Source organism: Phaseolus vulgaris, chromosome 3 (genome assembly GCF_051622355.1).
Source record: "Phaseolus vulgaris cultivar YP4 chromosome 3, ASM5162235v1, whole genome shotgun sequence".
Lineage (NCBI taxonomy): Eukaryota > Viridiplantae > Streptophyta > Magnoliopsida > Fabales > Fabaceae > Phaseolus > Phaseolus vulgaris.
The window spans coordinates 12,185,409-12,196,210 of record NC_143500.1 but is presented as its reverse complement, the minus strand read 5'-3'; the positions used below and the strand labels follow the sequence as shown (position 1 = coordinate 12,196,210).

Genomic DNA, 10,802 nt, shown 5'->3' with positions numbered 1-10,802 from the left:
CGAGCAAGTGGGCGATCGGCCAATACTTGCGATGTCATTAGAGCAAGTTTGGCGAGCGGTCGGCCGGCACTTGCGATGTTAATCGAGCAAGTGGGCGATCGGCCAATACTGCGATGTCGTTGGATCAAGTTTGGCGAGCACTCGGCCGACACTTGCGATGTTAATCGAGCAAGTGGGCGATCGGCCCATACTTGCGATGTCATTCGAGCAAGTTTGGCGAGCGGTCGACCGACACTTGCGATGTTAATCGAGCAAGTGGGTAGTCGGTCGGCCGACACTTGCGATGTTAATCGAGCAAGTGGGCAGTCGGTTGGCCATTGCTTGTTCAGTAGAATATTTCCGAGAGGCGGTGGCAAAATATTTCTGACATTTTGATGAGAACGCCTCGTTAAAACCTCCCTGGTTGGGTGAGGAAAGAGTGCGTGATTTTATTGATTTTAACTGTATAGAACTTGAGGTGCGTGGCATTCCACGTTCTCGGTACAATTTTTCCTGAAAGCCATTCTAAATTATAAGCTCCTCCTTGTGCGACTTCTCGGACTCGGAAAGGCCCCTCCCAGTTGGATGAGAACTTCCCTTCATTTTTTCTTGCGTCGCTGCACATTCTCCAGACGAGATCGCCCTTCTGGAAACCTCTTGGCCGGACTTTGGTGTTGTACCATCTGGACGCCCGGACTTTGCAGGCGGCCTCCCGAATCCTGCTTTTGTCACGAAACTCACTTACCAGGTCGAGGTTAACTGCTAGGCTTTCCTCGTTCAGGGTGAGGTCGAACATCTGCCGTCGTATGGTGGGCTCGGCCACCTCAACCGGGATCATGGCCTCGGTCCCGTATGTCAGGCTGTAGGGTGTCTCCTGCGTGGTAGTTTGGGGGGTGCACCTATACGCCCAAAGTACCTCGATCAGTTCCTCAGTCCATCGGCCCTTTGCTTTGCCGAGCCGCTTCTTCAGCTCGTTGAGTATGACCTTGTTGGCGGCCTCGGCCTGTCCATTGGTTTGCGGGTGTTCCACCGAGGCTGTGATGGACTTGATGCCCAGGTCGTCATAGAAGGACTGTAGGCCTCGGTCAATGAACTGTCGGCCATTATCAGTTATTATCGTGTGCGGGACGCCGAATCGGCAGACAATGCTCATCCATACGAAGTTTTGCACATTCTTCGCCGAGATGGAGGCAAGGGGTTCGGCCTCAATCCATTTTGTGAAGTAGTCGACTCCCACCAGGAGGAACTTGGTCTGCCCTTTCCCTGGGGAGAATGGGCCGATAATGTCCATCCCCCATATGGCGAATGGCCATGGGGAAATGATGTTGTGCAGTTCTTCCGGCCTGGTGTGGTGGAGGGGGCCGAACTCTTGGCACTTGGCGCATTTCTTCACGTACTCGGCACAGTCGCCCTGTATGGTCGGCTAGTAGTAGCCGGCCCTTAGAACTTTGGCGGCCATCGTCCTCGCCCCAGCGTGGTTCCCACAGACCCCCTCATGGATCTCGGCCAGAATGTATTCGGCCCGTGTGTTGGTGATGCATTTTAGCAGGGGGGTCGAGTACCCTCTCCGGTACAGATCTTCGTTGATCATGGTGTATCGGGCGCATTGTTGCTTCATCGCCTTTTCTTGGCCGGCCTTGAATGTGCTGTCCGTTAGGTACTGAATTACGGGTGTCATCCAGTTGTCGGCCTCGGCCTCTTCCTCTTCTATAGCCAGGCACTCGGCCTCGGCCTCCGTCACACTTGGGTGTCCCAGCCATATTTGTATGATTGACCTCTGATGGCTCTTCTTTTTGGTGACCGAGAGCTTGGACAGGATGTCGGCCCTTTTATTGTCCTCCCTCGGTATGTGTTGCAAGGGTGCTTTGCTGAAGCGGGCGATACTGTTTTTGGCCGCGTGATAGTACCGTTGCAGCAAAGGCTCTTTAACCTCGAAATCTCCGTTGACTTGGCCGACCATCACCTGAGAGTCGCTTTTGCATGTAACCTCGCGCGCTCCCATGTCGTAGGCTAGGTTCAACCCGGCCAGCAAGGCCTCGTATTCAGCCTGGTTGTTGGTCGCCCGGAATCCGAACTGGAGGGCTTGTTCCAAAAAAAGGTCGCCCGGCCCCTCCAGGACGACTCCCGCTCCACAAGCTGTTTTGTTTGAGGAGCCGTCCACATAGAGCGTCCACCCGCCCGAGAGGGTGGGCAATGGTGTCAGCTCGGCCGAGAAGTCGGCCAAGCACTGAGACTTGATGGCGCTCCTCGGCTCATAGCGTATGTCGAATTCGGAGAGTTCAACTGACCATCCTATCATCCTCCCTGCAAGGTCCGGTTTAGACAAAATTTTGAAAATAGGGTAGTCGGTTCTTACATTTATGGAGTGATTTTGGAAGTATGGGCGCATCCGTCTTGCCGTGAGGACCAGTGCGAGAGCCACCTTCTCGATCATCTGATATCGGGTCTCGGCCGAGTGGAGGGTTCGGCTGACGAAGTACACTGGACGTTCCTCGCCCTCGGTCTCTTGTACCAGGGCAGCGCTGACTGCCTCCTCCGAGACTGCTAGATAGACAAGGATCGGGTGATCGGGTCTCGACTTCTGGATGACGGCCGGGGATGTGAGAAACTCCTTGAAGATTTCCTCGCATTGGTCGTCCTAGACGAACCTTTTGCCCTTCCGGAGCAGCTGGACCATCGGCCTCGTCCTCTCGGCCCGGCAGGGGACGAACCGGGAGAGGGCGGTCAGCCGCCCTAAGAGTTGTTGTACCTCTTTCACGCTGCTCGGGCTTCTCATGTTGAGTATAGCTTGACACTTGTCGGGGTTGGCCTCTATCCCCCGGTGGGTGAGCATGAAGCCTAGGAACTTCCCTCCCTCGACCCCGAAGGTACATTTTTCGGGGTTGAGCTTCATGTTGACTCCCCTTAAGGCCTTGAAGACCTCGTCCAGGTCTTTCAGGTGTTGACCAAATGAGTCGGACTTCACGACTATGTCGTCCACGTACACCTCTACCGCTCGGCCGATTAGGCCTTTGAAGACTTTGTCCATGAGGCGCTGGTAGGTCGTCCCTGCGTTCTTGAGGCCGAATGGCATGACCTCGTAATAGTAGTTGGCGTCGGTCGTCATGAAGGCCGTTTTCTCCTTGTCCTTCGGGTGCATGCTTATCTGGTTATAGCCAGAGTAAGCGTCCAGGAAGCTCATGATTTTGTGGCCGACCGCCCCATCCACCAGTCGGTCAATGTTCGGAAGCGGGTAGGTGTCTTTCGGACATGCGCTGTTGATGTTTCTGTAGTCAACACACATCCTCCAGTTACCGTTCGGCTTGGTGACCATGACGACATTGGCAGCCATGTCGTGTATCAGGCCTCCCTTATGAATCCGGCCGACAGGAGTTTCTCGGCCTCCTCCTTTGCCGCGAGTCGCTTTTCGTTGCCCAAGTCTCTCTTCTTTTAGGAGATCGGTCGGGCTTCCTTGAATATTGACAGTCGATGGGTGATGACACCTGGGCTCACTCCCGGTATGTCGGACGACGTCCATGCGAACATGTCGATATTCTTTTTTAGCGCGTCATGCATGATCTCGGCCTCGGCCGCTGCCAAGGTTGTCCCTACAGCCGTGCTGTGCTCTTCGTCAAGGAGGGAGACTCTCCTCAGCTCCTCTCTTGCCTCTAGCCTGTCCTCGGTCGCCCGGGGATCGAGGTCTACCAGTGTCACGGTTGGCTGGGCTTCCCTCGGCCGGTCCTTCCTGGGGGAGCGATTCTTTCGGGAGGATTTTCTCGCCCAAAGGGGAGAGGTGTCGGCCCTTAGAGGCTCCACCCGGAGGCTCTCGGCGTAGCACTCTCGTGCTTCTTTCTGGTCCACGTGGACTGTGAGAATGTCCCCTGTCTTCGAAGGGAATTTCATTGCAAGGTGAGGGGTTGATACTATGGCCATCAGCCGGTTGATGGAGGGTCGGCCGAGGAGAATGTTGTAGGAGGTGTTGGCATCGATGACCAGGTATCGAATTTTGAAGGTCCTGGTGCTCTTCCCCTCTCCGAAGGTGGTGTACAAGTCGATATAACCCTTGGTACCCACCCTCTCGCCCGAGAATCCTACCACGTGGTCGTCGTATGGCATCATCTCGGTCTCGGCCATCCTCATAGCCTTGAAAGTTTTCCAGTAAAGGATATCTACCGAACTTCCTTGGTCCACGAGGGTCTTCCGTATGGTGAATCGGTCTATGTCGACCGCTATCACCATCGGGTCGTCTTGCTGGCGGTAGTCTACGCCCTTGAAGTCCTCGTCCGTGAAAGTAATGGGTGGCATCCTCGGTCGGAATGCCACCACGTTCACCTGATGTACCGCCCGGAGGTATCTCTTCCGAGCGTTGTTCGTGCTTCCTCCTCCGGCGAAGCCTCCGGCTATAGTATTGATAACCTCTCAGTTACCTCTCTGATCGGCCTCCCTGGGGGGATCGTCTCTCCGAAGGGGGTCGGCCCTTGCGGGTTGTCGGTCGCCTCTGGTATTTCGGTCATTTCGGCCACGTTGAGATGACCTCGTCCGCCTGGGTGGATCCTCCCGGCCGGGTGGGTCTTGGTTATTCCTGACGAAACGTCGAAGATGCCTGGCTTGGATAAGTTCCTTGATCTTATCCTTAAGAGCCTGACACTCGTCGGTTGAGTGTCCAGTGTTTTGGTGGTACCGACACTGCTTCCTCCGGTCGGCATTATTTGGGCTGGCCACCTTCCTTGGGGGAGGGATCAACTCGGCGTTGAGGGCCTCGTCCAGGATCCTCCCTCTCTCATTCGTCAACGGTGTGTATCTCGAGAATCGAATTGGTCGGTCTCGATTCTCTCGTCGCCGGTCAGTTCTTTGTATTGGTCGCGCCTGGCGGTCCTTCTCTTCCTTCCTCTCTCCGCCGGCCTCGGCACGGGCCTGGTTGCGGAACTCTCTTAGCTCCTCCAGCTGCATGTACTTAGCAGCTCTCTTTCTCAGCTCGTCCAGGCTGTCGGCCGGCTGCATGCACAGGTTGTCGACAAAGGACCCCGGACGCAGGGCCGTCAGCATGTGGTGCATGGCGACGTCCGGACTCAGATTCCGGATGCTCATCGCCACTTTACTGAACCTATCCACGAAGGTTCTCAGCGACTCTCCCTTCTCCTGGCGGATGCCTACCAGAGCGATGGAGGTCAGATGGTGCGGCCGAGTCTGAGTTGCGAACTGAGTTTCAAACTTTGCGACGAGCGTGGCAAAACTATCAATGGAGTTGGGTGAGAGCTTCGTGAACCAACTAAGGGCTGCTCCCTTCAAGGATGTGGGGAACACTCGGCATAAGACGGCGTCGTCCGAGGTGTAGAGACTCATATGGGTGGTGTAGGCGTCCAGGTGCTCGTCCGTGTCGGTCGACCCGTCATATCGGTCTCGGTTGAAACCCTTCCACTTCTCAGGAAGTGGGACTTCGATGATGTTGTTTGTAAAGGGATGTCGGCAGTTCGGGTCGGCCGTCAGGGTCGTCCGGGTGGACCTAATTAGGCACGACTCGTCGCCCATCTCAGTCTCTCGGGGAGGGGGTCGGCCCCTCGTCGCCTCGGCCACATCCGGGTTGGGGGGAGAGGTGTAGGACCTGCCTACGACATTTGTCGGTAGGTCCGAGGGTCCTTCCTCCCCCAGCTTCTTCTTCATCTCATCGTTCTCCCTGCGGAGAACTTGCAGCTCTTGCTCGTTTTTCTGAGCAGCCTCCTCGGCTCTTCTTTTCATCTCGGCCATCTCCCTCTGGAGAGACAGCAGCAGCATTGTTTGGTCAGCTTCAGTCATCCTTTCCATGCTTCTTGTTGAGACCATCTACTTTTTTCCTTCAGCTAGTTTCCCTCGGGCCCCACGGTGGGCGCCAATTGTTCCTGCTAGGGAGATGGGACCTAGAGAACTATTGAAGTCTTCTTCTCCTTCCTTTGGTCGGTCAAGTGACTGGGTGGTGAGCTGGGATTCTCTTCGTCCTCCTGCTTCTCCTTCAGCCCTCGGCCTCGGCTGAACACCGGATGGTGGGGGTACCAGCGAAGGCACTCCGACGCTCAAGTTAGTAAAGCGGGTGGTCAGCTCTCAGGTAGGTGAACAGTAATAAATGACATACCTTACTCCTTGGAATGCGTGCTATTTATATTATTCTAATGGGCCTACCTTGTTGGGCCCGTTTATCGAGGTGGATACCGCTTAGGGTTGCATTACCTAATTCTTGATGATGGATTAGCTTCACTGATCTCGGTTTGAGCGTTAATTGTAATGGGGTTCGGTCATCGGCCAAATTCCCATGGTGAGGGTCGGCCATCGGCCAAATACCTGTGGTCTTCGGCCGTCTCAGTTAAGTCTTCTAAGGTCTCAGCCTCTCGGACTATCGGCCATGTCTTCTAAGGTCTCGGCCTCTCGGCACGAGTCTCCCTCATCTCGGCCTCTCGGCCTATCGGCCAAGTCTTCTAAGGTCTCGGCCTCTCCCATACCGGTACAGTGATCACACACATCATTAAACAAATAATTGATTTAGGAAAAATTTGAAAAAAAATAATTAAATGTCAACATCCTAAAATGTATTGATAAATCATAGTAGCCAAATGGCACAAAAGTTTTTGAATAAAAGATTTTTCATTTTTGATAATCTTTGAGATCATAAATTATAGATGAATAAGCTTGTTGAACAAGAAACTAATGAAAAAAAGGAAGAGGTTACTAAAAAATCACCAAAAAAATCATTAAATAACAACTAATTTTAAATAAAAATAATAATTAATTATTATATTAATTAAATTAGATACTATTTTATAAAAAAAAAATATTAGTATTTAAAGTAGTTTATATTATTAAAAAAAGTTTATAAAATATTTTTTAAACTATTATTTAATATTAGTTACTAAATTTTTAACTATTAATTATTTTAAATTCTAATAATAAAGGCTAAAGATTCAGGGTAGAAATTTGATTATAAAGAATGACATTAACTTTTTTTTTTCTAAACCGAGCCTATTGTGGTAAAGGACTGAATTAGTAGAGTAATTCTTAATTATTTATATTGAGAAGAAAAATGGATTTTGTTAAGGAAAGGGAAAAGGAAGTCCATTTATTGTTGCTGTAAAAGAAATACCAAATATATCTTTTACGAGCTATATACTACACATGATATCGATCGTTTTTATATACCTACATAATATACGTGTTTTAATAATCAATTTTAGTCTATTTTGGTCAGATCATGAAAATGAAATGAACGATTAATTTCCTCCTTTACTTAGCAATTTTATTTTTATAGTGTTTGGATATCTAGGAATTAGTTCTCAATGATATATATAAGTTATTAACTTTGCCGATAAAAAAAAATATAAGTTATTAACTAATCATTTAATTTTTTAGTAAGGTAAGGAGAAAATAAAAAACTTGTTATATTTCTAAGATTATTTTTATGAGAATTTTTTTGTAAAATTATTTTCACATTAATCTATAATCTATACTTATATAAAGAGATTTTTCATTATAAATGTTTTTGTTGTAGACAAATTTGTTTTATTTTATCCTCATATCAATGTTTCATTTTATTATTTTATTTTAGTTATTTCGTTATTTTATAATTACTTAAATTAAAATAAAGAAAGAGTTATATTAAATTTGAAAGAAACTGATTGAGCACACACTACATTTATTTGAAAAGAATGAGTCAAATAAAACTTTACTTTGAATTGAAATGTGGTTTGATGACGTTCCTTTAAGTCGAGCAAAAATGTACAACACAATAGAAAATTTTGAGAGAAGTGTGAAAAAAAAAAGACCGAAATGGACAAAAGAACAAAAAGAAAAAGAAGCATAAAAAGGTGAATGTAAATCACAAAAATTTAGAATTTTTTTTCATTCTCACCAATCTAAAGGTATTTTTTATTGAACCAATGCCATTATCGTTTATTTTGTTATGATCAATCAATACAAGTTGTATAAATTTTGATTGTTTAATTGTTAATGCTCATCATTTTTATTTTATTTCTTTTACTCTTGCTTTTTATTTTCGTACAACAAGTGGAGGCGGTAAAGGAAGAAGATAGAGAAGCAGAATATCCCAAACTGTTACTTGAATACAGAACATTCAGATTTTTGCACAAGTACAAAGTATTCATATTTTTGCACAGGTACAAAGTTATCTCGATGTCATTGTTGATGTGGAGCATGAATGCATTATGTATACCACATTGTTGTGGAAAAGAGATTAGAAAATAGATATTTTCTTAGGATTTGTTACTGAAGTTTCTCATCTTATTCTTCTCATTTCTCTTTTCATTATTATATTCTTCTTTTTTTAGTTTTATATTAGTAACAAATCAAAATTAGTAATTTCAAGTCTTCAGAATAAAACAGATGGTGTAATTGCTTTAATATAATTATGTTCATTTGAATTTATAATATATTTTTTACTGTAACTTAATTATTAAAATTGTATGTTGAAACTCATAGCTGATTTATTTTTTTCTTAGTGATATTTGATATTTAAAAGATACAAATGCATAATATAATAATAATAATAATAATAATAATAATAATAATAATAATAATAATAATAATAATAATAATAATAAAAAAGTAAAAAATGTGAATACACAACATATACAAGGTGCTTTTGCTCTTTATAGATAAATACATTTTGTTTTATAACGGTTTTTAGTATATATAATTTATTATCAATAATTATCAATTTTATTTTTATGAGTGTAACTTATTTTGTTATTTTATCTTTTAATTTTTATAATTTTTTTAAACTTAATTAACTATCTATTTCTTATTTTAAAATGTGTTTTATGACTATATTTTTTTATCAATTTAATAATATTTTTTATTTGAATAATTAAGATAAAAATTATTTTTTTATCCTTTTTATCATAAAAAAAAGTGAGCACCACTAATCTATACCTATATATAAAGGGGATTCCCCACTCTAAATTGTTTTCCTACTTTATCCTTGCTTAATATTTTGTTTTATCAATTTATTTTGGTTATTTGGACATTTTGGATTCTCCACTTTAACTGCTCTAAATTGTTTTCCTATTTTATCCTTACTTAATATTTTGTTTTATCAATTTATTTTAGTTATTTGGACATTTTATAATTTCAGAAGTTAATAAAATAGTTTTTTAATTTTTTAATTTTATTTTATTTGTTCTCACTACTTAACTGATAGGAAAGTGGAGAGAAATGGGTTACTTTCCTGTTTTAAACTAATATTCTTCTTTATTAAATAAGCGTTTTTTAATTTTAAAATTTTATTTTATTTGTTCTCATGGGCAGGTGAGTGGAGAAATTGGTTACTTTTCTGTTTTAAAACTAATATTCTTCTTTATTAAATAAGCGTTTTTAATTTTAAAATTTTATTTTATTTGTTCTCACTTAATGGGCAGGAGAGTGGAGAGATTGATACGTTTTATTAGAGAAGGGTGGAGGGATAGGGTTGAAATGTGGGTTTATGCACGGTTACTTTTTTTAGGCAAAAAAAATTATATATAAGAAAACTATGAGAGAGGAAGAATATAGAAACATCTTAAAAACTATTGTCTGATGCTATTTGATATTCTTTCTACAGAGTCCCAAGTGCGTGCAAATTCAATTTTGGTATTCTTTCAACAAATTCAATTTTGGTGCGTTTTCTTTCATATTTCTCAAGCACAAGAGGAAGAAGGAGATAGAGAAGAAGAAATCGAGAAGTTCCAAGCTGTGATGCTCAACGTGAGCAAACGCCTTCATTGTTGACCCTTCCAACATCTAAATGCAAGCGCACACAGTCTTCCTTGGCTGCCACTATGCCTCCCGCCTCCTCAAAATTCTAATTTTGAGATTCTGAAACAGTGTAGTGTATTACTGTTCCTCTTCACATTTCATCACAGCCACCTCATCATGTATTCTGTCTCCTCAATGCTTCAAAAACTCTAATTTTTAGATTCTGAAATGTGTATTGCTAATTTTCTTCATATTTCATCTCTTTTATTTATCTTATTTTGCTTTTTCTATTTGTTTAATGTATACATTTTATTTTATTTTATAAATTAATAACTTCAATTTCTTTACTCATTAAGAATCACATTATTAAAATAATATTACATTTGATTTATTGTGATAAAAAAATATAATTATTTAATTATTTTAAACATATTTAATTAAAAATATATATATCTATACCTATATATAAAGGGGATTCTCCTCTTTAACAGCTCTTAGACGGTTTTGAATTGAAGAAGTGGTTACTTTTCAAACAGTTGCATAGAAAGAAGAATGTCTCTTCAAATTTGAGAGAAAAAAAAATATTAGTGGAAAGACTGGAGAAGATGAATGGTTTTGAATTGCAAAAGTGGTTAATGTGTGTGACATTCTTAGGAAATAAAATTTGTAAAGAATAAAACACTTAGAATGAGGATTAATTACTGGCATTGGTTAAGCCAATTCACACAAAGTATAATAATTATACATAATAATGATAATGTCATTTTTTATTTATAATATACTATAAATTTATATTTAAGATAAATGTGCAAATAATAATATTATTTATTCAAATTTTAATATTAAACATAAATATATATAAATAAAAAAAATAAGAAATGCGGATACCCAGGCGCCGCCTGTGTTCCCGCTAGTAAATTTAACGAGGATGGGTGGGAAAGAAAAATTAATTTATATAGACATACCCATTAGTATGGACATATATGCTAATAATATTATTTCTAGTATTATAATAAAATTTAGGTATAAAATTATACCAACAAATAAAATAATTCATTAAATCTATACTAAAATTGGATATGTGTATATGTCAAATACCCACAAATATTATACCTATTAATTGTTATAGT

General features: G+C 42.5%; 1 protein-coding gene across 1 annotated transcript; it reads right to left on the bottom strand.

The window, feature by feature from the left end:
• Nucleotides 1–1,402: 1,402 nt before the first annotated feature.
• Nucleotides 1,403–4,197, bottom strand: LOC137839086 (uncharacterized). The gene is made up of 3 exons (XM_068648215.2): nt 3,462–4,197; nt 2,378–3,124; nt 1,403–2,283 (listed from the first exon to the last, which is right to left on the bottom strand). The coding sequence occupies exons 1-3, from the start codon at nt 4,195–4,197 to the stop codon at nt 1,403–1,405; spliced, it is 2,364 nt and encodes a 787-aa protein (XP_068504316.2).
• Nucleotides 4,198–10,802: the final 6,605 nt, after the last annotated feature.